This window comes from Phodopus roborovskii, unplaced genomic scaffold, assembly GCF_943737965.1.
Source record: "Phodopus roborovskii unplaced genomic scaffold, PHOROB, whole genome shotgun sequence".
In the NCBI taxonomy this organism is placed as follows: Eukaryota; Metazoa; Chordata; class Mammalia; order Rodentia; family Cricetidae; genus Phodopus; species Phodopus roborovskii.
In genome coordinates, this window is record NW_026126480.1 from 17,576,900 (window position 1) to 17,603,968 (window position 27,069).

General features: G+C 41.4%; 1 protein-coding gene across 1 annotated transcript; it reads left to right on the forward strand.

Moving 5' to 3' along the window:
• The first annotated feature begins 601 nt into the window (after positions 1 to 601).
• Positions 602 to 23,941, forward strand: Olfml1 (olfactomedin like 1). Its single transcript, XM_051192595.1, has 3 exons — positions 602 to 1,032; positions 4,159 to 4,447; positions 22,508 to 23,941. The coding sequence occupies exons 1-3, from the start codon at positions 907 to 909 to the stop codon at positions 23,296 to 23,298; spliced, it is 1,206 nt and encodes a 401-aa protein (XP_051048552.1). The 5' UTR covers positions 602 to 906; the 3' UTR covers positions 23,299 to 23,941.
• Positions 23,942 to 27,069: the final 3,128 nt, after the last annotated feature.

A 27,069-nucleotide genomic window follows, 5' to 3' on the forward strand; every position in this document is an offset into this window, starting at 1 on the left:
GCCAATAAGAGCACTTGCTGCTCTTGCAGAGTACTGGAGTTCAGTTCCCAGCAACTACATGAGACAGGTTGTAACTCCTGCCCCAGGGGACCTCACATGTATACACACAATTAAAAAAAAAAAAATCTAAAAAAAAAAAGAAAGAAATTTCTTTTAAGTTCAACCCTGACAATTCTCAGCTGTTATCCTGGGTAGCCAGGCCTGCGGCCTCTCTGAGATCCTTTCTGCCCAAAGCAATGCAGCCCTGTACACTGGCTTTTCTGAGGTGTTACTGAATAGTGTTCACATTTCCTTGCTATGCCTTTAAAAGCTACGAGAATGCAAGGGAAGTCTGGAAAGAGAGGTGGGGTCTCCTAACAGAACTTCTTGGAAAAGGATCCTAGGAATTTTTGCCAGAAACTGAACTGAAATTCCAATGCTGAGAACTAGGGGGTGGCCTGTGTTGAGCGAGGCCTATGATTGGACTGCACAGTCCATTAGGGAGGAGGAAAACAAAAGTAGAAGAGCTGGGATGGGGGAGGGGGCAAGGGGAAGAAAGACCTCCCCACCCCTTCCCCAATCCATACACCCTAGACCTGGAAACAATATGCAACCACTAGCCTGGAAAGAGTCTGTACATGCCCAGGCTGAGGGCAGCAGCTGCTGGACCCAGGGAGCTCTCTGCACCAAGTGAGCAAGCAAGGCCTCCAGGGACTGACTTGCCAACAGCTGGACTTGATCACCAGCTTGAAACAGATCATGCACTGCATAGAATAACAAGCGGACTTTGTTCTCTGGCTGTGCAAAGCGTTGTTTTCCAAGGAATTGCCACAGCAGTAGACAGAAAAGCAGAGATCACTACCTGGGCCCTTGAGTCTCCTTAGAGAACCAGAGTGTAAGGAATTCTGCTGCTGGGGAGAGTGAAGGATGATGGTGGCTCTTCAGAGAGCTTGTTTACTTGTTCTCTTCCTCGAAGTGTTTCTGCCCCTACCACAACATGCCCAGGACCCAGCTATGGTACACTACATCTACCAGCGCTTCCAAGTCTTGGAGGTAGGTGACATATGTTCCCTTCACTGAGAATATACCTCTTGGAAGTCACTCTATTTTCCGGACTTTCCTGTCAGCTAGGATGCATGCCTTCCAGATACAGGATGAATCATTGCTATGATTACATTTACAGATGTGCATAGCCTAGCAGCTCAGGATAACACTTCCAGTCCAAACCGCTCCAGACTTTGAGCGAGGATTCACTCTACACTTTGCCTGGGCAGTTTTCCTCACCTATAAAATGGACATAGATACAATTTGGCTTCCAAATGATATTCTGAAGATTTAATAAAGGGATTTCAACTTTGAGAATTTTAGGTCATTAATCCATACTCAGAACATGGCCTGATATCACGAATGAGTAAATTTCCAGGTTGCTGAACATTTAAAACCCAATAGTTCAGTCTTCAAAGTATGTATGAAATTATAACAGTAGTCACACATCCTTCATCTTTCATTGCATGGGGATGCTAACCAATTCCAGCTTTTCTTTTTCCCTTTTTATGACAAACTGTTAAGTGACCATAAAAATGTACTATATACATAGCCTGATCATGAATTTTTGCTTTTAAGCTTAACTGGATCTAGGCTTAGAAATTAGTTTTTGTTGCTTTTTTTGTTTGTTTGCTAGTTTGTTTTCCGGCAATGTTAACCACAGAGAGAATGCACTTGAGCTTTTACCTTATTAGAATAAGCAAATACCTGGGGCTGGGAATGTGGCTCAGCCTAGGATACACAAAGCCCGGGGTTCAATGCCTAGCACAGCATAAGCCAGATGTGTTGGCATGTACTTGCAATCTCAGCACTCCGCAAGCAAATGGGGGCAGAAAGAGGATCGGGGAGTTCAGAGTCATCTTAGGATACACAGAAAGTTGGAGACCAGTTTAGGCTACATAGGTTCCCTATCTTAAAACAAAAACGAGTGAAAAAAGTTCAGAAGTTTTCTAGGCCAGTCAGGTTCTTGGAAACAAATAAAACCTTGCAGTTTAGAATGATTGGCTCCTACATGTGTTAAATTGGCAGATTATGCATCTTATTCTAAGGACACTCTTATCTCAAACATTTATTTTCTGTTTTCCTAAAACATCTGTAAATTGAAATGATAGTGTTACCAGTTATAGTCTCAGTAAAATAAGCCCACAGAGCAATCCAAAACACATTTCCTCACATTGTCCAGCGAGCAGGCGGAGGCTTGGAAGCTGTGGAAGTGGCATTCCCAGGCCCCAGGCTTCTTAACTGCTCTACAGCTCTCTTTCTGGACCCACCACCAACCTCACCTGCTTAAAATGCCAAAATTCTGCTCAGGTTTCAGCACCAGCTAAATTCCTATGCATTGCCCTTTGGTACTGTGAGAATTTGTCTCCAGACAAGGTAATAACACACAGAGTAAGACATTCACAGCCCTGAATGTGGATACAGAAGATCAGATATGCTCTGTAGATAATTAGATATGTTCTGTAGAAGATAAAAATGCGTACTTCTCTGACCACTAGGTTCTGACTTGGAGGTGAAGCCAAGTCCCAGGTGTCAGGCACCGCTGGCTAATACAGAGGCTTGACGGCTTGGAGATGAGGGTCTGTCCTGAGAGGGGTGTGTGGGAGAGTAGAAAAAGGGAGAATAGATAATTGGACACTTGAGAATTATTAATATTCACTTTCTCCCTGTCTCTGTCTCCCTTTATGTCTCTATTTTACTCTGTTTGTGTCTGTCTCTCTTGTGTGTCTGTCTCATGTGTACTGCTGCTGCTACTTTTCATATCTCTAGCTCTTTCTCTTCCCAGTGAAGGTGCCATATATAATTATGTTTAGATTAAAAAGTTTTACATTTGTGGAGAAGGTTTTGGTCAATGTCGCCAAGTGAGTTTTAACTACCAACTCTGTGACCCTTCAACCCCCTTTCCATTCATTTGCTCTCATGCCAGATGTGAGGGAATGGAACTTATTTCTGGGAATCTAGCCTAAGAAAATAAGGACATAAAAAATGTAAATACGTCGGTTTTTATTTCTCTTATCATTGAGTGAAAACTTGAAGGATAAATGTTTCTTTAAAGGTGTTTAATGAAACAAACAATAGGGTTTCAATTTAACAAAAGCTTGCATTTTGTTAAAATTATGTTACATATGGATAAAGAAAATATACATATACACAATACAATGTTGTTCAGCCTTTAAAATGGAGCTCATACATGACACTATAGATGGACTTGCGAGATCTTCTGCTAGGTGAAATGAGCCAGCCATGAGAAAATAAACACTGAATGAATGATTTCACTATTCATTTAATATAATAAGGGTGAACTCATAAAAACAGAAAAGCATGAGGAAGGAGTAATGAGATATTGATCAAAGAATACAAAGTTTCTGTTAAAAATAAGTTCTGGTGGAAAGGAAAAGACTCAATCAATACAGTGTGCTGCCTAAGCATGAGGATCCCCAGCATCCACACTAAAAGTAAGGTATACCGATGTCCATCTGTGAGTCCAGTGCTGAAGAGGTGGAGGCAGGCGGTTCTCTGGGGCTTGCTGGCAAGGCAGTCTAGACAGCCAGTGAGCTACAGACTCAATGAGAGACACTGACTCAGAACATAAGAAGTCCAAATGATTGGTAAGACACCTGATGTTGTCTTGTGGCCTCTATGTGTACACCATACACACATAAACACAAAGATACAGACCACACACACACACACACACACACAAAGAATTAAGTTCAAGAGATCTATTGTACCTATCATTACTATAGTAAAATGCAATATGCTGCATACCTGGATATTGAGAAAATAGATTTTTACTACCTCAAAAGTAAATATGAGAAATAAAACATAATTATAATAATATAATAATGTTATTTAAATATTAACAAAATATCAGGAAGTTAAAATAAACAGATATTTAGTAAAATTATATGCAAATATATGTTTATATCCATCATGAAACACATTGGAAAACTTAAAAACTACTATATTAAATGTCAGTAGTACCTATGAACCTAGGATTATGGGCTATTTGCCCCCTTTTGATTATACTTTTCTGATAATCTTTTTCTATGAGTGATAACTATTTGTATTACTTGAATAATTGAAATAATTTACAGTAATTGATAACTTTGGTAATTTTTTTCCTATTTGAAGCAAGGGCTGGAAAAATGTTCCCAAACAATAAGGGCATATATTCAAGACTTCCAGGAATTCTCAAAAAACATCTCCATCATGCTGGGGAAGTGTCAGACCCACACGAGTGAATATAAGAGCGCAGTCAATAGCCTGGCACTGAGAGTGGAGCGTGCCCAGCGGGAGATTGACTACCTGGAATACCTCCGGGAAGCTGACATGTGTATCGAATCAGAGGACAAGACACTGGCTGAAAAGGTACTTCAAGAAGCTGAAGAAGAAAAGAAGATCCGAACTCTGTTGAATGCAAGTAAGGGATTCTTCTACCACCCTTCTAGGGCCAAGCACTTAGAGAGATGCAGGCAGTGTGTGGTTAGGAAGTGTGATCAAGTGATGAGTGAGAACTGGGCGCATTCCTATGTGTATGGGCTGGGAGCCACCTGGCAGAGGTCCCATGTCCCAACAGAATCCCACTTCAAGAAACTGGCTTTCTTTCCTCAGGTGCTTTCTAATGACCTCATGGAAGGTCAGGTCTACAGTCTAAGAAGCAGCTTTGGGGTTCCCCTCCTGATAGACTTTTGTTTAAAGGAGACACGTGGACCCAGATCTTATAGGGAGAGTGGCAGGCTGATATGAGCTACATCAAGGGCCCTGACAGTGTAACAAGCAACAGTCTGAAACTAGAAACGGTGGCAACCAAACCTCAGGACTGGGTACTATATCAAATTGCTATTGTATGATGTCTGGGATAGTGGCATTCAGGAATTTGTTCCCAGGGTTGGGACCCATCCTTATCAGTTCTAGGATGTCAGTAATAGTATCTAGGTTCTCATGGTTAATAAGTAGCACAGCTGAGAAGATTTGTCTGTGCATGAGTCCATTTCATTAAAATAGTAAGGCTTCCACCTGTATTTTGTATATCTTGTCTTCTGAAAGGACTTCACTGCGAATAAGGAGACTATTCATGTGCTAATTACACATCCAAACTTCAGCAGGGAAATAAGATATAATCAGGGTCATCTTTGCTTTAGGGCTCCACATACCTTCTCAATGTAATCCTTTTAAGAACTTATGAGTTGTTATAAGAAGGGTCTTGGGGTGAGGGTGTAACTCAGTTGGTATAGTACCTGCCTAGCATGCATGAAACCCTAGGTTCCATCTCCAGGATGATGCAGAGGCAGGAGGATTGGCAGTTTAATGATGGCCTCAGTTACATAGTAAGTTTAAGGCCAGTCCAAGCTACATGAGACCTTGTCTCAACAGAAAATCAATGGGGAAGGTCTCTCTAAGTGAAGTGAACATTAAGGACACTTCAAGGGATAGCAAAGATATAAAGCTATGGCCATCTACAAATTTGGCTGAGAGAAAACTGTATGGCTGGAGACTACATGGAAAAAGAGGCTGAGGAGTTTTAATCAAGCCCTATGCTGGACCAATATTCACCCTGTCCGTTCACTTGTTCACTTATTTACAGACAATTATTGATTGGAACACAGATACTATTCCAGGCTCTGGATGCAGATGATGAAATATCATGTGGTCCATTCTAAGGAGATTGAATGTGATTAGGGAAACTGCTTAAGTATTCTAAGCAGGCAACTGATATAAAGGCAGAAACTGTGTCAGGGATACTGGAGTAATTTAAGCAAATTATGACTCAGCATGAAATGTCACAGGATAGAAAAAAAAAGCTGTTAGATTTAAAAGATATTCAGACTTTAAATCTACATGCTTTGATAACTGTTAGTTGAAAGTATGGGATAAATGAGAGACATGAATCCAAGTTACTTCCAAGGTTTGGGACTTAGATCATTAATTGAGTGGTATGAAATTTGAAAAACAAAAACTAAACAAACAATCAAACCCAAGAGTAGTTTGGAAGCATGTATGACATGGCTAATTTTACCCAAGCACTTACATCTTCATTTGCTTTCTGTTTCTATAACTGCATTATACAAGGTAATTTATACAAACTAGAAGTTTACTTAGTTTAATTAAAAGTTTTCTAGGGGCTAGGAAGTCTAAGAATATGATGTGGATATCTATTTGGCATCAGGGGAGGGCTGTCTTGCTGCATTGTGACATGCAAAGACATTGCAAGCCAGCTCAGAAGCCCCCTTTTTAAAATTTATTTTTGTGTATGTGTATATATGGTGTGTGTGTGTGTGTGTGTGTGTGTGTATGTGTGTGTGTGTGTGTGTGTGTGTAGGCCAGATAGATTAGGGTGTTCTTCAGATGCCATTCATCTTGAATTTGTTAGACAAGGTCTCTCATTGGAAACTTATTGTTAGGCTGCACAGGTTGACTATTGAGTTTTAGGGATCCTCTTGCCTCTCCCTCCACACTGCTGAGATAAATATAACCTAACACAATGGTGTTGGTTTATTTTTCACGATTTTTTTTTCTTAAAGAGCCACTAATACAATTGTAAAAGATACTTCCCTCAATTTTTATGACATTACCTAACCCCAATTATCTTCCAAAGGCACCACCTCCAAGCCATATGATCATGTGACTTTAAAGAGTAAGTCTCCAATATATGCCCTTTGAGAGAGACACATTCAAATAATAACAACTTAAACCTTCAAAGTTTTCTCCTTCATTTATTGGCTCACTGCTCATATTCTCCTCCATGAGGGCTTAGAAACTCCATTGCAGGGCTGATGCTCCAGGGCCTAGAATAGAATATTTGCTCAAACAAATAACTATCAGTAAAGAGGAAGTGAGCAAATAAGTGAATGGATGGAGTGAATGTCAGCACAGCTCATCTTAGTGAGAAGAGACGGGTGCCTTTCTTATAATATGAATCAGTTGATCTAGTTGGTAGTTGGTCAAGTGAGGGATTATTTTCAGCCTTGTCCTTGTCCTGCAATGACCTTTACCCTCTGAAAAAGCACATCTTGGGGTGACAATGGAATAAAAAGGAGACAAGCAATAGAGTAGTCCTTCCAGGGTGAATGCAGGGACTTCTTATACATAGTAGTGGGATGAAAATGTAGCTTAGTGGTAGAGTGATTACCCAGAAGACTGTGCAGGAATTGAGTTTGATCCTTATTTCCAGTGAGGGAGGTGATGAGGGGAATGAGGTGCTAATATTGTCTAAGCTAGAATGTGCCTGGACTTCCAGAGTGTCACAGGCAGGTCACCAAGCCCAAATGGCAGAGCTGTGTACCTGAGCTTTTCCTATTTCTGGGATACTCTCAGTCCTGCAGACCTTGAGGTGAACCCTTTCCCATTCTAGCTAAAGTGTAGCAGAATTCCTGACACTGGAGTTTGTGCTTTCTCAACTCCATCCTCTGTCCCTCTCTGCAGACACTAGAGATTGCCACTCACGTGTCTGTCACCTCTGGAGCTCTGATTCAATGATAGCTATTTAAAACTGAACCAGTTTCATGGCATGGTCAGATGGACATCTCTATAACCTGTGCTAGTTTTCTTGCTGCTTCTCCTGCTTCCTAGATCCCCACTACTGTCACATAGACCTTCTCACAACTCAGCATAGATCACATTTCTCCACTGTATAGTATTTTTTATTATTATTCACCATTTGTTAGCAACAACAAGAATGTCCACTCTCGTCTTCATTCCTTTTATATAGAAAAGGCCTTTTGCAAAGTGACTTGAACCAATCTCAACTGTTGCTCCTCTCAAAGTAAAGATATATAGTTATAACTTAAATAAAGAAATATACATTAACATATGCATACAGACATGCATGTGAGCATTTAACACACTCAACCACACATACATTATTTGTGTACACCTTATTCTTCTACCAGACCATTAAGAAAGATCTTGGCATCATCCTCTCTGTATTCATGGAGTGTAGAAGAGGGAACTGGCATGGAGGGAGAAGGCCAAAGAAATTGTTTCTAGAAGAAAAATGGATGGTAGAGGAAGAACAGATTAAGGACATGTGACTCTCGATACATTTAAAGCTTTGTGATTAGTGGTCTCCCAACCCGACCTGTTCTAGTCTACTGTTCTATTATTGTGATAAAACACTAACTAAAAACAAGCTGGGGAGGAAAGGTTTTATTTGGCTTATACATCCTGATCACAGTCAACTACTACGGTTAAGTCAGGACAGTAACTCAAGCAGGAGCAGAGGCAAGAATCATGGAGGAACACTGCTTACTGGCTTTTTCCTCATGGCTTTATCAGTCTGCTTTCTTATATAACCTAAGACCTCCTGGCCAGGGTGGAACCACCCACAGTGGGCTGAACCCTCCCACGTTTACCATCAATCAAAAAACAAACAAACAAACCCAAAAACCATAGACTGGCTCACAGGCCAATCAAAAGGAGGTAATAACTCAACAAAAGGTCCCTCTTCCTTGGCAACTCTAGTTTGTGTCATGTTGACAGGAACTGACCAGCATATGACCCATAATTTTCAGACAAAGCTAGACTTAGAATACTAGTGATGTACTTGCCCTTATTTTATTGTGGTGTGGGTGGTAGCGGTTTTGCTTGACTATTCTGGTAGTGACTGTGCCAGATCAGTTTTCTAACTCTATAACAGCTCATCCTAAACATCCTAAACTGTCCTAAAACAATATGAATTGATTTTTGCAGAATCCACACATGAGTTCTAACTGTATGATCAAGGACAGGGGTCTAGCTTTGTAGTCTCTTTATAGTATGCTACTGAAAGGGAGTGTTTTTCTTCTAGAGGTGCTTAACACCCTTTTAAAGAATTTCTTCATCTGATCACATCAGCTTGTCTATCATAATCAACCTTTTGACTAACCACAGTCAACTGATTTGGAGCCTTATTAATTACAGAATCCCTGAACCTTTGTCTGACGGTGCCATAGTGAACACCCTCTTATATGCCCAGGTCCTGTCTCTGTTCTGGGGAGTTAGTTATGTGGAGTGTATACGGGATAGGGATTTTGAGGGGCTACATTATTTATTTGACTCATAGCTGCAACAAATACTAACAAGAGCCACTTTGGGAAGAAAGGGTTTATTTTATAGTTTCAGGGGATACCGTCCATCATGGCAGAGACAGAAGTATCAGGTAGCTGATTAGTCAGAAAGTAGGGAGCATCAATCAATCTATCCAATTCCCCTCCTTCTCTCTTTCTCTCTCTTTTGGAGAGCTAGATTGAACTTAGGACCTCATCACTCAAATATATATATATATATATACACATATATATATGTATATATATGTATATATATATACACATATATATATGTATATATATATGTATATATATATACATATATATATACGTACATATATATGTGTATATATATATATATATATACATATATATATATATATATATATCCCCTTAGTGGTTGCTTTCTCCTTTTTATACAGTCTGGGGCCCCCATTCCATAGAATGGTGCTGCCCCTTGATGGTGGGTTTTCCAGTTTCAGTGAACTCAATCTAGAAATGCCCCTACAGATATACCTAGGAATTTGTCTCCATTCAACTCTGTTTATTTTACTGCTTATTTATTTTACGTAATTTCCCTGCATGTATGAATGTGTACCACCTCACGCTGAGGAAGTCAGAAGGCAACCAGATCCTCCAGAACTGGAGTTTCCAAGTGGCAGTGAGCCTCTGTGTAGACATTGGAAATAGACCTTGGATCCTCTGCCAAGGCAGCCAGTGCTCTTAACCTCTGAGCCATGTCCCCATCCTTTCATTTAGATTCTAAAATCCCAACAGGCTAACTGCCACAATTAACCATCACAGGGGCCATTTTGGGATTCCACCTACCACCATGCCTTAGTTTGCTATTAATTATCTGAACTTGTCTTTCTAGAAAATTCTACTATCCCTATCTTCTTTGCCTACAAGGACTATGCCAGTTAAACAGCTTTCACTGAAATCCCAGTGCTGAAATCAGCACCTGTGTGCAGAGAAACACCTTGGGATTATAGGTCAGGGAGGGCTTAGGCTATAGGGTTTCTTTCAAACATTCTGTCTCTCAACATTTCTTCGGGAAACTTTTAGGGAACTGTCAGTAAAACTACCTTAGAATATTCCCTCTTGTACCTCAGGATACAAGCGAATGTTAGAATGGGTGTCTTCTTTCAGACTTTCCTCTGCAACTACTAAGGACCATGTCGTGAAGGACAAATAATATAACTTGTTACTAAACCATTTCCCATTGCGCCTTTCTAAAGCTTTCAACCTTTCTTTTGAATTGTTTTCCCAATTGAGGTCAATATGGGTCCCCAATCTGAGGAATGTTGAGATTAAGTGAAATTCTTAGACTCTTAACTCTCCCCACCTTCTATTCCCACCCCTTTCCCACACATACATGATTTAGAACAGAAGTGAGTGACAGATTTTAAAGTCATTCCCAATGTTTGGTGCTAAGATCATTATTAAAATAAAGCGGTGCCTATTGTAATTGCCAGTTATCATGCAACCCCAAAGCCCCCACAGCCCCAGACACCTAGATTGAGAATTTATTTAGCTGAAGCCTTTCAGAGTCCACAGGCTGCATTCTTGAGTGGATAAAAGTATTGACCTCCTTTTAACTTGTAAGTAGCTTTTGAAGAAGAATTCTCGGGGCAGTCAAAACAAGCCATTATAACAGATTTTATTTTCTTTCTTTAGTCCAGCTCTTTTTATTGCAAGGAAGCATGGGAATAACCTCATGTAACCTTCACCCTGCTGCTGTTAGATAACCCATATCTTTTGTTAGATCATATTTCCAAGAAGTCTGTGGAATATCTGAATGCCTCTGGAATACATTCAAGTAGATAGCTGCATGTCTGTATTCAAACCCAGTACAAACAAAACAAACACCTTTCTCATTGAAAACTGAAGAAAGCATCTCTGTGAGACAACTCTCAAGGTCCTTTGGTTCTTGATGAGTAGAACAAAACATTAAGAGAAATGTAACTAATTTGTAACAGATGTATTAACCATCTAACTGAAGGTCTGTCTGCAGGCAGAAATGTAGGAGATCATAAGGGTGCTTGTGCATGCATGCACACTAACCCAGTGTTGCTGCATTCTTGAGGCTAGCAACACAGGACATATGTGTACAGTTTAGCTGCTGCTCCTATACATTCCCTAGAAAGTGCATGTCCTTGAGTCTAGAAAGGTCTATACATGTAGAATTTCTTTTGTTTACTTATCCAAAAATCCTGTTTCCTGTGAGGATATTTCTAGTACTATGAATATTAACAAAAGGTCCCCAAATATGTCATCTGGTAGCTGTTGGTTCCAGTTGATATGGATATTCATTCATTCTCACTCATGTGTTCACAGGTTCAACAAATGTCTACCTAATTTCCAGATACATTGTGGACTTGTGCTAGCATTAGAGATGGTCTATGGTCTTTGTTCTCATAACCACTTAAATAAAGTGGAGAAGCAATCTAGACACACAGGAAACAGTCGAGAGTACTGCTGATGAGGGATATATAAGGTGTCACAGAAACATGTTAGGTCATAGAGTCAAGGTTGCCATGGTGATATGGATGGGACTATAAAACTAGAGAGTAACCCTCAGGCTCAATTTTAATCACAGAAAAGAACAAGTTAGATGAGGACTGGAGTTAAGAGAACCCTAAGCAAATAAAGCTACAGCAGCAGCACAGTGTCACATGGAGCAGATTGTTTGTATAGAACTCAGGCAGAACAGGATGTTTTGGAAAGAGCAGGGAAAGAACCAAAGGGTAGCAGAGCTCCCCATGCTAAACAATCTCCCATTTGTCAACTGGACAAATGGGAGTAATAAGAATAGTAGCTAATATTTGTTGATGTTACATTTTAGGTCATCTCCAAGCAATGTGTGTATCTTAATGACAATTATCATGTAATTGACAACAATCCCACCAGTTAGATATAACCATACCCTATCACCCCATTTTATATATCAAGAAAACAAGACTGTGGGAGGAAAATTGCCCAAGCTCACACAAGTAAAGAAATGTCGAGGATGACAGTTAAACCAACCCTGGTTTGCACACGTCAGCCCTTTCTGTCATCTCACTGCTGGGCTGAGCAGTGACCAGCATTGGAGTGGCACAGGTCAGACAGAGGACTGAGAATGGTCACTCTGGATATAGAGTACAGAATAACCTAGTGAGAGGAGAGGTTGAGAGCATGTGGAAGGTAAAGACTAGAGCCAGCAAAGGAATGTCAAGGGTGGTCACAGAAGGAGATGAGTTTGGAGCCCTCTGCTCTAAGAGTAGATGTCTATGCTAGAAGTTTCTGAACTCAATGTGGGTCACAGCATCATGACTATGATTCTATCTAACAAAAGATTGATTTACTTAAATCCTAGCTAATTTCCTTCCCCTGATTTTTTTTCTTATTTTATTAATTCATTTTCTTTCTCTCTCTCTCTCTCTCTCTCTCTCTCTCTCTCTCTCTCTCTCTCTTTTTTTTTTTTTGAGACAGGTTCTTATGTAGCCTAGGATGGCCTTGAGCTCACTGCCTTTCTGAGCATGACCTTGAATGTCTGATCCTCCCCCCTCTATATATTTCTAAGTGCTAGGATGACAGACATGCATCACCACGTCTGGTTTCTGCAGTGCTGGACTTAGTGAATGCTAGGCAAGCACTCTTCCAACTCATCTACCACTCCAGATCCCCTTCATTGACTTTGAAGCAATAAATCATCCTTGCTTTGTACCCTACTCAGTTCTGTGACCCTCAATTGACCTGACACCATTTCAGTTGAGTGTTTCTTCCCATTACTTCTCAAATGCCTTCACTCCACCTGCACTGCTTTTTCTCTTTACACAATTAAAAGCATCCCTCATTACCAACACTTGCCTCCCTGCCTCCTCTATCCCTGTCCCAGTACTCTGACTTGTACAGCCACCATGATCATCTTAATAGAATTTCGACATCATCACTTTCCCTCTTGATGGCAGCTGAAAACTCCAAGACAAACAAAAACTCTCTTTATAGCCCTATTCTTCTATAGTTTTCTTTAAATATTTAATTTTTCTCTACAAAAGGAATGTATGATGATGAAACAGAAACTATAAATACTGGTGAAACTATATTTATTGTGTTTTCTGTAAGTATAAAGGTAGATGAGACACTACCAATCAAACACAGCCATTTTTAGTATTTCTTAGCTTCGTTTCCCCCATCCCTGATGTTCTATGCTGTTTATTTAGCCAGCTATTTTAAAAACATAATGCATGCATCCATTCATGCTCACACTGTGGATGCTGTGTTTCCAAAATCTATCACAGTGCCTAGAATGAATGTGAGATCAGTATGCTCTGACCTGAAGTACTTCCTTAGAAACTGGAGGCAACTTTTTACTTGGGATCACACTAAGCCCCCTTTTCTGTTGTCCAATGCTCATTCTGTAGTTACTATTGCTCTTTAGATACTATCACATCTTTATTATTATTTTCAGATAAAAACACTGTGGCTCAGAGAGTCTTCTCCCACATTCCTGCTCTATCCAAGAGTCCATACCACCCCAGCCATGCAGGCTCCATCCTGAACACCCCCACTCCACATCAGCTATCTGTTGCCACATTAATGTAACTCCAAACTACCCCAAAATTTGGGTTTAAGCAACACCCAATTTCTGTTACTCGGGAGTTTGCAGGGTGGGAGGACATTCTGTTGATCTGGAGATATGCCTACATATCTCCCATCCTTGGAACATTGCTTAGGAATGACTTGTTGAGAAGGATCTCTTCTGAAATGACTTGGTTGCCCTCCACATGCCATCTGGCTCTCCCGGAGGCTGATCTGAACTCATTCTAATGGTGAATGTAGATGTGTCAGAGAAAGGACAAAAATCCGTAGGGACTTAGCTTAATCATTTCTACCACATTCTTCTTTTTTGTTTGTGTGTTTGTTTTATTTTGTTTTGTCTTTAGAGATAGTTTTTTTGCTTTGTTTGTTTTGGTGTGTGTGTGTGTGTGTGTGTGTGTGTGTGTGTGTGTGTGTGTGTGTGTGTATCCCTGGCTGTCCTGGAACTTGCTATGTAGACTAGGCTGGCCTCAGACTCAGAGATCTACCTGCCTCTGCCTCTTGAATGTTGGAATTAAAGGTATGTGCCACCACTGCTCGGCCATTTTTTTATCACATTCTTTTGGCCAAACTCCAATTTGGGCTCCAGGACCCATCCTTCCTCTACAAACTCTACAAATCCATGTTGGGTTTTTGATCTTGATGTTGATGGAAGCAGGGCACAATCTAGATGAGCTTTTAGTTTATGCAAATGTGTGTGAGAGAACAGAGAATCTGTTGATTGATGGGTTTGAGGAAATAAAACAGAACCAGCAAAAATGCTACTAGAATTCAGGTTCAGATGAGTATTTCTTAGATGGTAACACAGTGAGGCAAGGTAGAAAGGAGAGAAGAAAGTGACATTTTCTTTATAAGAGCGTAGATGGCTTTGTTTTCTATCCAAAAAGGTAAGAGAATGGCAGTGTCACAGCTAGGAAAGGAGGACGTGTCTATCCTTTTTAGTTTACTAAGAAATTTAATTAAAAACAAACGGAAGTGGGCTAGAGATATGGATCATCAGTTAAGAGCACTTGTGGCTTGTGGAGAGGACCCAGTTTTGGTTTCCAGCACTCACATGATGGCTCACATTCATCTGCAATTCCAGTTCCAGGGAATCCCATGTCTTCTTCTGACTTCCAAAGATACCAGGCATGCATGTGGTCCATATATGGCAAAAAACCCATACACATAGAATAAATATACTGAAAAGATTACACACACACACACACACACACACACACACACACACACACACACACACATCCTACCCATCCATATAAATGAGAAAAAGATGGAATCAAGGGGTTTATCGTTATAACTTTGGAATGCTTGAAATGTTGCAATAGGAAGATACCTGATGTAAAGTGGTAGTTGCTTGAGATCAGAAATCCCCCAGATGACTGGCCAGTTCCCTGCATTGCCTTGCATGAATATTTTCCAGCCATAATGCTCTTTAACAACAGTTCTTGAATGTTCAGCCCCAGAAACTCCTTTTTGCCATCTTAAAACATATTCAGGGCCTCAAAGGGGACATGCTGAATTTAGTTACAGATACTGACTTTGCCACATTCATAATTAAGCTAGTGAGGCTGCAGCATGAACCAGATGTTTCTCCAGTGAGAACACAAGTAATGAATAAAACAGATATGATAGTCTTGAATCTTACCACATTTACTTTCTATTGAAGGGACTGTGACAATAAATATGTCAGCAGATAAGTACATAATGTATCATAAAAACATAAGAGACACTCAAGGGAAGAAAATTTAGTACAACAAGGAGGTTATAGAGAGCTAGCTTCTTCTAGAAGACTGTATCAGAAGGAAGTTTGCCCATGTTGGGGTCCAGCTATAGGAGCCCCAAGGTGGAAGCTGGCTGGACTCACCCTCAGAGCTTAGACATCTTTCTGGCTTTCAGAATTTTCCTAGTGTTCTCTGCTTGCTGCAGGTGAAAAGCATACACCCAAATAAGTGAAGATGCATGGATCAAATCTGTTTTCTTCCTCATACTCTATTGCTAATCACCAATAAGGCTGACTGGACTTGGTTATGGGTACCTTAAAATATTCTGAATTTAGCAACTGAAAATGTAGGAACCTAGAAACATCTGCAGTAAGTGTTTACTGAGAGGCTCTGTGTGATCATCAAGATGAACACACACAATGCTATTGTATTCCAGGCTCTGGTTAAGCCCTAATATGAGATACATGGGTGTTCAACAACACCAAATCGGTGTGGATCAGTGGGCAACATCCCACACAAGACAGCCATTCTGTTTTCCTGCCATCCATCCCCTGAAGCACTCAGACAGCAAGACAGCCCTTGCTAATCTGTTTGCTTTCTAAGTGTGCATAGTAGAAACTGAGATCACAAACTTGGGCAGTGACAAACAACTGCACTATCTGAAACTAACTGGTTCCCGAGTGTGAAGCATAAGCAAGAAGAGTCTGGATAGTGAGGCAGGGATAAACTGTGTCTGTGTCCTAGGCACTGGGGAGATAAGGAGGAGGAAGAAGAGGTGAGAAGCAGAAACACGAAGAAGAACAGAGGACAAGGAAGAGGATGAGGTCCTGGAGGAAGAGACCGCTTGCAAGGAAATATCTAGTCCAGCACAATGCCTGTCTTAGTACTTTTTTTATTGCTGCCAAGAGACACCGTAACCACACCAACCTATAGAACAGTGGTTCTCAATTTTGGTGCATCAAATGACCCTTTCATAGTTATCACAGGTCAGATATCCTGCATATCAGATACATACTTTGCCATTCATAACACTAGCAACATTACAGTTTTAAAGTAACAATGAAATAATTTTGTGGTTGGGATGAGCACAACATGAGGAACAGCACTAGAAAGTTTGAGAACCAGTGTTATAGAAGAAAAAGTTTATTAGCATTTACAGTTTTAGGAGTTGGGTCAATTACCATCATGGTCTGTGGCATGGCAGCAGAGATCACATCTGATCTACAAGCAGGAGGCAGATAGATAGATAGATAGATAGATAGATAGATAGATAGATAGATAGATAGAGCTAAGTAGGAATGGCATGGGCTTTTGAAGCCTCAAAGCCCAGTGACACACATCCTCCATCAAGACCATATCTCCTAATTCTTCCCAAACAGTTCCACCAACTGGGGACCAAATACTCAAACATATGAGCCTAATGGAGCCATTCTCACTCACTGTCCACCCTGAAAGAGGGTTACACAGATGGAACCATTCATTAACTTGGATAAGAGTAAGGCTTTAAAAAGTCAAGATTTATAACAAAATTTCATAAAATGGTGAGAAGTACTCATTGCTTTAGAAGAATTTTCATTTTTTAATTAATTTATTTTTTACATTCCAATCCCAGTTCCCCCTCCCTCCTCTCCTCTTGATATCCACCCCCCCATCTGCTCTACTGAGAGAGTAAGGCCTTCCCTAGGAAGTCTACTAAGTCTGTCCCATCATCTGGTTGAGGCAGGACCAAGGCACCTACCTCTCCATCCCCTACCCCCATGTGTCTAGGCTGGGCAAGGTATCTCTCCATATAGAATGGGCCCTACTATGTCAGTTTGTGCATTAGAATTAGATTTTGGACCCACTGCCAGTGGCCTCATATATTGTCCCAGTCACACCATTGTCACCAATATTAAGGGAGTCTAGATTGGTCTTATGCAAGTTCCCCATTTGTCAGACCAGAGTCAGTGATCTCTCACTAGCTCGGGTCAGGTGATTCTGTGGGTTTCCCCATCATGGTCTTAACTCCTTTGTTCGTATTTCCCCACCTTTCTCACTTCGATTGTACTCCAGAAGCTTGTCCCATTGATTAGTTGTGAATTTCTGCATCTGCTTCCATGTTTCTAGAAGACGGTTCAAGCTTCTCCGGGGCTATGGATTGTAGGCTGGGTATATTTTGCTTTGTGTCTTGTATCCACTTACGAGTGAGTACATACGAGTGAGTCTTTCTGGTTTTGGGTTGCCTTCCTTAGGATGTTTTTTTTTTTCTAGTTCTATCCATTTGCCTGTGAATTTTAGGGTATCATTGTTTCTTACCACTGAGTAGTACCACATTTTCTTTATCCATTCTTCAGTTGAGGGGCATCTAGACTGTTTCAAAGATCTGGGTATTATAAATAATGTTGCTATGAACATAGTTGAGCAAATATCCTTGTATTATGAATGTGCTTCCTTTGGGTATATGCCCAACAGTGGTATTGCAGGGTCTTGAGGTAGGTTGATCCCTCATTTTCTGAGAAATCACCATACTGGTTTCCACAGTGACTGTACAAGTTTGCACTCCTACCAGCAATGGGAGAGTGTTCCACTTTCTCCACATCCTCTCCAGCATAGGCTGTTATCAGTGTTTTAGATCTTAGCCATTATGATTGGTGTAAGATGGAATCTCCTTTGGATTTCAATGCCCATGGTTCTCATGGGCCCCTTGGTAACACAGCCAATGAACATCAACACAGACCCCTGCTTAAGCAGAACCAGTTACCCAGACATGGCCTTCCTCAGTAGCTTGGGCCTGTTTGTCACCATGGCCCGAATGGTAGCAGAGCAGGCCACCCAGATCAGCAAGGCTCCAGGAGCAGCATGGACCTCAGACACCAACATGGACTCAAGAGGCAGCCCAGACCCCAGGTATCCATATAACCTTCAATGGTAACAGGAGCCATAGACAGCAATGCAGATTCTGGCTGTGGTATGGCCATAGACAAAGACATGGCTCTTGGCAGCAGCACAGGCCTGGATATCACTAAGTAGGCAATCCATAAGAATATTTTCTTATAGACAAGAAACACATGTCCCTCATTCTAAGACAGGGTCCTTACATAGCTTAGCTGCAAGTCTGTTCCTCCCTTGCAGAAGAGACAGGCACTATGGGGGCCACCTACTGGAAGTAGATGTCCTGTCAAACTTGACAGCCCATTGCTTTCAATGGTCTTTCTCTGGGCACACCAGTATACATGACTCCCAAACCTTCCTACCACACACACTTCCCTACATCTGAGGCTCATTGGAAGCATTCTGGCTCCCAACTTTGAGTTCAAAAGGCCCTTCATCACTGTGTGACCTATCCAAGAAACTAATGCAAGCCTTAACTTTCATCTCTTGGAAATTAGTGGATTAAAATATATGTCATGGCTACTTATTATAAGAACCGTAGCCAGCAGTGATGGCACACATCTTTAGTCCTTGCACTTGGGAGGCAGGGGCAGGTGATCTCTGTGAGTTTGAGGCTAGCCTGGTCTACAGAGCTAGTTCCAGGACAGGCTTGAAATCTACAGAGAAACCCTGTCTTTAAAAACAAAACAAAACAAAAATACCCAAAAAACAAAACAAAAAAACCATAAATTATTATAATGTTATGCAGTATAGTACCAAACATATTCTATTTATTTGTAAAATATTTACTAACCTACTCAACCCTTGGATTTGTTCTTTAACATGGAATATCATATGGGTATCTTTAGGAACCCACGGATCCTCCTTGCCCTCCCCTGTACAACTAGGCTATGGTTATTTAAGAGCTTGAGGTCTCACCTACTTCTCTTCGTTAATCAGCATGGGCTCAGGGAAAAGCAGTGGCTTCACCTCAGCCAGGTTCAGGTGTGTTCCAGGACAGATGGCACTCTGGGAATCATGGTGGTTGTTCCACTTCCACACATTCCCTCAGTCCCCAATAGCTCAGGACAGCAGAGGCTCCTTCTGCCATGTGCTCCTGAGATGTTTAAAGTCCCTGGATGCCTTTCTAGTGTCTACCTTCCTATACTCAGGTCACCCATGACAGTATTGACCCATGAAAGCAAACTATCATGCTGTTGCAGCATGTTAGGTGGACATGCCAGCTCCTGGTAGCTGAGAGACTTCTGCAACTCTTACAAATCTGGTTTCTGGTACAGGTAAGGACACTGTGCCTCCACCTAAAGAACTGGCTTCCTGGGACTTGGCTCTGTCTAGCTAAGCCTGCTCTCCATTCCATGGGTTCTCTCCAGAAAACCTGGGATCCATTTTTTTTAAATGAATTAATGGAATTGAAAGTATCTTAAAAGCTTTGAAGTGCTTTATGAATGAGTATTTACTTAAGATGGGTCTGTGGTCAGAACCCGGAAGATGTTATACTGTTTAGACCCTAGTAAAACATCTAAGAGTTTTATTTTCTTCACTCAACTGCCATGTCCTGAATCCTCAAAGCACTGGATTAGGCATTTGGATATAATACTAGCCCTGAATTTGAAGACCCTATTTTTGGAGAGTCTTGTGAGGGAGGTTCACACTAAGCTAGTAAAGAAGCAGATAAAACAGGTGTGTACTGCGAGATCTCAAAGAAAGAAGAAGTCCACTAAGGAGACAAAATTGGAAGTGAAACTTGGCCAGGTATGGTAGTGCAGGCATATAATCCAAGTACTTGTGAGTTCGAGGCCACCCTTTGGTACATAATGAGTTGGAGATATGCAGAAGTGGGTTACTTGAAGAAAGAATGGGATCCAATCCACTGTGCAAAGTTCAAGCAAAAGAGTGTTCCAGGTAGAAGAATTCTAAGTGCAAGATTCCTGAAGCGAAAAGAAATTTGGCATGCTCACAGAACATAAAGAAACTATGTAATCACAACACTGTGAGACACATAGGATGGCTTACTAATGATAAGCATGGACCACATTTCACAGTCTAGGGTAGAGAATTAGGATGTATTTCTAAGTTTGTTAGAGAAGCAGAATAAGTTTAACATATCTGATCCCTCTTACTGCTTTGTGGAAAGTATACTTGACATGTAGATGAGCATGCCAGAGTAAAATTAGAGAGACAAATCAGATATATTTGCAGTGATCTACACAAGAAATTATGACTCAGGGTTTACAGGGGAAGACTAGGTGGTAGGATATACAGTTGACTACTTTTATTGAATTTTGCAAAATTCAATTTTAATAAATTTTAATACATTATTTAAATTTAAATTTAAATTTAAAAAAAATTTAATACATTAATTCTTTGATGATTTCATAGATGCATGCATATAATATATTTTGATCATTTTCATTCCTCCTCCTTCCAGCTTCTCTCAGCCCAACCCAAGACTCATTCCCTACCCAACTCCTCCTTCAAAAATTATTATAACTCACCAAGTCCATTTTGTGCTGCCCATGTGCTCATGGATATTAGGACATCACTGGAGCATAATTGACCTTCTAGGAACCACACCCATAAAGAAAACTGGCATTCCCTCCCTTACATGCCCTCAACTATCAGTAGCTCTCTAGCTAGGAATGTAGCTCATGATCCTAAATATCACCTCCCCAACACACAGATACACAGACACACAGACACACACACACACACACCACAGCTAGAATAGTGATTAGATTGATTTTATACAGATAGAGTGAGTGCTATAGTCCTGTCTAGTCCTGATGATAGGTTTCCTTCCAGTCCTCCCTAACCCTCTTCTGGTATGGTCCCTGAGTCTTGAGGGGAGGGAGTATAATATGGATGTCCCATTTGTGGCTGAGCACTCTCCAGACACTTACTTTTTGCACATTGACCAGTTGTAAATTCACTGTCTTCTACTGCACGAAGAGACTACTCTGATGTCTGAGAGCTGTGCTAATGGTTGGGTATAGAGATATCAATTTAGAAAGCAGTTTGAATCTATATCCATTTAGCAAAATAATAATAATTGTTTCACCCCTGTGGCCTGTGGCTCCTTAATACTGGGTTCTTGACCAGATTTATAGAGATCTACCAAAAAGTCCCAAATTAGAACTGATGGCCTACTTTCCCTGAAATGGCCAGTAGTGCTGACCTATTGAATATGGTCACAATGATTATTCCAAGGGGCTAAAGTCATCTGGAAGATGGCATACTTAAAGGCCAGGTGGAAGATGCTTATACCATTCTTGTCTATGTCCCACCAAGCAAAACCAGCCTAACCACAGAGGAGACTGTGAAATATAGTTTCAAGTGCAATGAGAAAGAGTGAACTGAATTGGAATTGGAGGAACACAGATCATGATCTCTGCCACATTGTCAGAGGATAAACTGGAGAAACAAACAGAAACAAAGATGGGGGAGAAGGCATAGTCAACAAAGAGGGATTGAACAATGCTGTCATGCTACAGAAGATGAAGTTACATGCTCACACAAAAGATTGGCAGGAATTTTCATTTAGGAGCTCCTTGGTAGCATTATCAGGAACAGATTATGTTGTACAATGAGAGTGGGAGGTAAGAAAGTAAATATGGAAAATACAGACTGTTCTGTAAGAGAAACTGAGGGTGAAATGGTGGAAAAGATAAAATATTCAGAGGTTAATGAGTTGGAGATATGTATTTATTATTAAGACAGGATCATACTATGTAGCCCTGGCTTGATATATATGTATATCAAGCTGGTCTCAGAGCCACAGAGAGCTGCCTGTCTCTGCCTCCAGAGTACTGAGCATACACACTACGTCCAGCCATGAGGTTTAAAAATAATAATAAGCAAGATGCATGTAAGTTAAGATTAAAAGGCTAGTTGTGAAGAAAAAAATTAAAGATTATAACATGATTGGGGAATCTAGAAGCTAGGATAAAATGTGATCAAAATATAGTGGTTATATTACTCACAAAAAGGAGAGATAACATAGCTTCTTCTAAGAAAGTTCTATACTTAAGGAACAGGAAATGGAGAAAGTTCAAGTCTAATGCTATTTACTTTTTCAAAGGAGTTCATGCCTGTTATCTATTTTGTGCCAGGATTATCTGAGAGAAACTCTTCTGTCAGACCATGGTGTCATAGCAGAGATGAGAGGATAGTCTCTACTAGTATTAGATCTGAAGGGAAGCAAGGTCCTTTGGGTGTGGCGAGTCTTCTAGAAAGTAGATAGCTCATGTTCATAACTAACCTGTTCTTTTTCTCCTGTCTGGCTAGGCTGTGACAACATGATAATGAGTATAAAGTCTCTGAAAATAGTGAGGAAGACCATGGATCCAGATGGCTCTTGGATGAAAGATGCTGGTGGTAACTCTGCAAAAGTGTATTTATTAATTGGATCCAGAAACAACACAGTTTGGGAATTTGCAAATTTGCGGACATTCATGGAAGATAGTACCAAGCCTGGCCCCAGGAAACTAGTCTTACCACTTTCCTGGCAGGGATCAGGGCAAGTGATCTACAAAAGCTTTCTATTTTTTCATAATCAAGGCACTTCTAATGAGATAATTAAATATAATCTGCAGAAGAAGACCGTAGAGGACCGAATGCTTCTCCCAGGAGGGGCAGGCCGAGCACCCATCTATCAACACTCCCTATCCACTTACATTGACCTTGCTGTGGATGAACATGGGCTCTGGGCCATCCACTCAGGACCGGGTACCCAAGGCCATTTGGTTCTCACAAAAATTGAGCCAGACACTTTGGGGATAGAGCATTCATGGGAGACACCGTGTAGAAACCAGGATGCTGAAGCTTCATTCCTCCTATGTGGGGTCCTCTATGTGGTCTACAGTTTCAGTGGCCAGGGTCCTCACCGTATTACCTGTGTCTATGATCCACTGGGCACTGTTAGGGAGGAGCATCTTCCCAATTTGTTTTTTCCCAAGCGGCCAAGAAGTCACTCTATGATCCATTACAACCCTAGAGATAAGCAGCTATATGCCTGGAATGAAGGCAATCAGATCATTTACAAACTCCAGACTAAGAAAAGGCTGCCTCTGGAGTAATAGATGACAGCTTGGAGGGAGAGTTGTGAGATTTGGGCAGTGGTTTTCCAGAACACTGAGATCACAGCCCCTTTACAGTGTAGTATCCCTCTAGATGCACACAGGAATAGAATATAAAAGTTTATATATAGATATTATTTCTTTCTCCAATGTCACTGCATTAGATATCCTTTGAAAGCATAAATGGAGCCATCGTTCTGAAGTTCTGACCAATACCCCATCCTCATCCAAATCTGATGGGGGTTAAGGCTTCCTCCATCTGATCTATCTTAGTCCCAATCTTTCCTTATTGCCTTCCAGCATTTTCTTTGACTCTATTCCTCTTCCAGCAAATAGGATCTTGTCACCCCTGATCCTCACTGATTTCTTCAGCTTTCACTCAGGCTCTACCCTCTTTTTCAAATGCTTATAAATATTTTTTCATTGTCCAACTTTAGTAGTTACTTTTCTTGTTGCTATGACTGAATACCTGGCAAGAAGCAACTTAAAAGACAAAAGGTTTTTGCCAGGCACAGAAGTGCACTCCTTTAGTCCCAGAACTCAGAAAGCAGAGGAAGGTGAAGGTGAATCTGTTTGTTTTGAGGTCAAGCTGGTCTACAATGTAAGTCCCAGGCCAACCAAGGTTACAGAGTGAAACCTTGTCCCCCCCCAAAAAAATGTAATCCACCATGGTAGTGGTAAAAGTGTGGTAGTAGGAGCATGAGACAGCTCTTTTTATTACATCTGCAATCAGGAAGCAGGGAGCAGTCCAGAAGTGGGGCTGTACTGAAAACCTTAAGACTTGCACTCATAATAACTCACCTCCTCTAGTTAGGCCTCACATGAAGGCCTGCACCCAGCTGGGAACTAAATGTTCAAACACAGCAGCTATCACATTGACACCACAGCACCCAGGAAGCACTATTTCTTATTGATTTGTAATTTTTATTTCCTCTAGTCTTGCCCACTGCCAAGCCAAGTGGATACAGTAAGTATCAAAATAAAACCATTGATAGCTAGATGGTACTTTCTAATTACAAAGCTTTTTAACAATGTTTAATTCTCTTTTTACTTTTGTAGTTATGTACACATTTTTATAGTTGCTAAGCCAGAGATGAGAGTTCAAGTGAGTTATTCAAAGTATCAAACTATAAAATGAAAGAGCTAGAAAAGATTGCAAACATCATAGTCTTTCCATCACCCAAGGAAAGAAGTATCAAGTATATACTTTTGCCCATCCATCCTTAATCATTATGTCCATCAGTTCAGCCTAAAAATAATAGTTTGCCCCTTATAGGTCTTTCAAAGTCTGCTTTCTCCAGAAAACCAGCCCAAGGGTAAGGACAAAACTCTAGCCTCATCTTGTCTTTCTGTTGCCTGCTTCGTTCTTCTTGCTTTAAATATAATAAAAGTGAGATTAAACAGATAACCTCATCTGGTTATATTTGCCTATATCCCCTCAGCACAAAAGCTTTCCAGTATTGTCTGTGTTGAGCTTACTGTAAACGGATCCCTAACACACCGAGGCCCTTGGTAAATATACTAGTCTGGATGGAAGCCAGGTAACAGACAAGCAGCTTTGCTACAACACGAATGCCAGGCTTTATAAAGGGTAGTTGAAAGGGGAATCTGCAAAGTGTTCCCCACATGTGTGTCCCATTTGGCTGAGTCTAGGTCACAAGTGAGGTTGCAGTGCCAGCCCGTGTCATGTGCCGAGGTCTCTGCCTTTCCAGGTTGGTCACATGAGAAGGCTTGCTTTGTGTGCTCGCAGCTGTTTATCTGTCTTTGCCAAGTCCAGGCTTGAGCCACAGGCAGAGAAGAGAGATACCACCACCACATATCATTTGAGTAGATCTTTTGTAGAAAGGAATGGCCCACAGTTCTGATGAAATGGCCTGAGAACCCAAATATTTTGCAGAATAAAGTAGATATGAATGAATAAACCACTCCATGAATCTAGGTGAATCTAGGATCAATATCTGCTTTATGGGTAAAGTCACATTACCTACCTCACTGACAGAGAAAGTGACCTACTCACATAGAAGGGTGCAGGGACATTATCAAAGGGTGAGTCTTGTACACATGGTTCCTTAGAAGTCAAGAGAATAGTGTGCTTGTAGCATCCTGTCTGGCTTCTATCTGGGATATGCTTAGAGTCGACAGCTTTGTAGGATACATCTATCCCAAACTGCTCACCCTAGTGCACAGAATCCCTACCGGCAGAATATCTCTTTTAGGTGAAAAAATGTTCTTCAGGAAGAACCTGTTGATTACTACTTTTCCTAACAGCATGCAGGCCCTGGAACACCTGCTTCGGTATCTTTCATATGTGTGCTTTGCAGCTCTAGTCTGACTGGGTTTTAAATGACCCACATCAATGGTTATTATATTGTAGCACATAGGAATCCCTGGCGTGGGGTGGGGCTTTAAGAACTCTGATGTTCAAGCTATACTCTCCAATGCCATTAAGTCAGACCCTCTGGAGGTGGGAGCTAAGCATCTGTATTTCTAAAGCTATTTCCCAAACTGCACATAAGGCCGAGAAAGCCAAGTTCATACAACGTTTTGCAAAATGATTGTATACTTCTGAGAAAATACTAGCAGCTTCTGGCGGCCAGGCCAGACACTGGGTCTCTTAGGCTATGAGTGGGATTTAGAACTGCTCACTAATTTAGGGGAACTCATGTGAACTGCACAAACTCTGTCTCCAAAGACCTCTCAGCTATTTTAAGGAAGTGAAAGGGTGTCCTGCTGTGACACAAGTCTCACAAGGCCCAAGCTTTTCTCTGCTGGCTTTGCCTTTGCTCTGCTGCTGGCAGGTCCTTGCAATGCTCACACACCTGTTTGCCAAAGTATCTATGTTCTGTTCACACATGACTCCTCTGGCCACACCAGTAATTTTAGACTACCAGGAAAAAAAAAAAAAAAAAAAAAAAAAAAAAAAAAAAATCTGTGCCCTGTAGAATCTGTCAACACTCCAGTGTAAGCCACTGGAGTCCAGCTTAGTTGGAACTCCTGCCAAAGTCCCTGGTGTGGCTGCCATTTGAGGTCCTGGGGATTTTAAGCAGCTAAACTAAACAGCTTGCCCCTGGAGGTCCTAGTAGGGCAAGCACCTGTGATCAACCGCAGGCCTGCACACTGGAGGTAGGTGCTGGGACTCGGTCTCCATGAACAGTCCTTCGGGATTTGAAAATCCAGCCCTTATGGGCAGACACCACCACAGTTTTCTTTGGCTTGCTTCTACCTAACCTTGCTGGATGGACACGGGAAGTGTTATTCACAAGACAGGACACCAGAGATTTTTTTGTAGATTGTTAGCCACTAGAGGTCATGAGAGGTCGCAAGGGCTTGAGCAGTCAGATCTTTGAGCAGCGCAGAGCCCGCCAAAGTGGGGGTAGTCTAGTCTGAGAAGGAATGACGCAGGCCTCAGGCCAATGGAGTCTCACGGGGCCGTGTGTGTGTGTGTGTGTGTGTGTGTGTGTGTGTGTGTGTGTGTGTGTGCATGGTTTTCCCTGCTCCTCTCTGCAGTGTGTGTGTGTGTGTGTGTGTGTGTGTGTGTGCATGGTTTTCCCTGCTCCTCTCTTCATTTCTCCGCATAAGTGTTCTGCTTCCACGCTGTCACTTTCCGAGTAGCGTCCCAGGAGCAATGCTGACAGATTGCAGAAGCTCAGGAGACCTGAGTACGGTGGGGCACAGGGAAGTGGCCAGGGACCGCCCTGCCGGCCGGAAGGGTGCGAGAGTCCGAGGTGCAACCAGTGGGTTGGACCCAGGGAGGGGCGTGGTCTCGTGGGA

What these genes read in the sequence shown, in the direction of transcription:
- Olfml1 (XM_051192595.1), top strand. Translation starts at nt 907, where the DNA reads ATGATGGTGGCTCTTCAGAGAGCTTGTTTACTTGTTCTCTTCCTCGAA. An exon ending in AGCGCTTCCAAGTCTTGGAG is followed by an intron (nt 1,033 to 4,158) that starts GTAGGTGACATA and finishes TCCTATTTGAAG; the next exon opens with CAAGGGCTGGAAAAATGTTC. An exon ending in CCGAACTCTGTTGAATGCAA is followed by an intron (nt 4,448 to 22,507) that starts GTAAGGGATTCT and finishes CTGTCTGGCTAG; the next exon opens with GCTGTGACAACATGATAATG.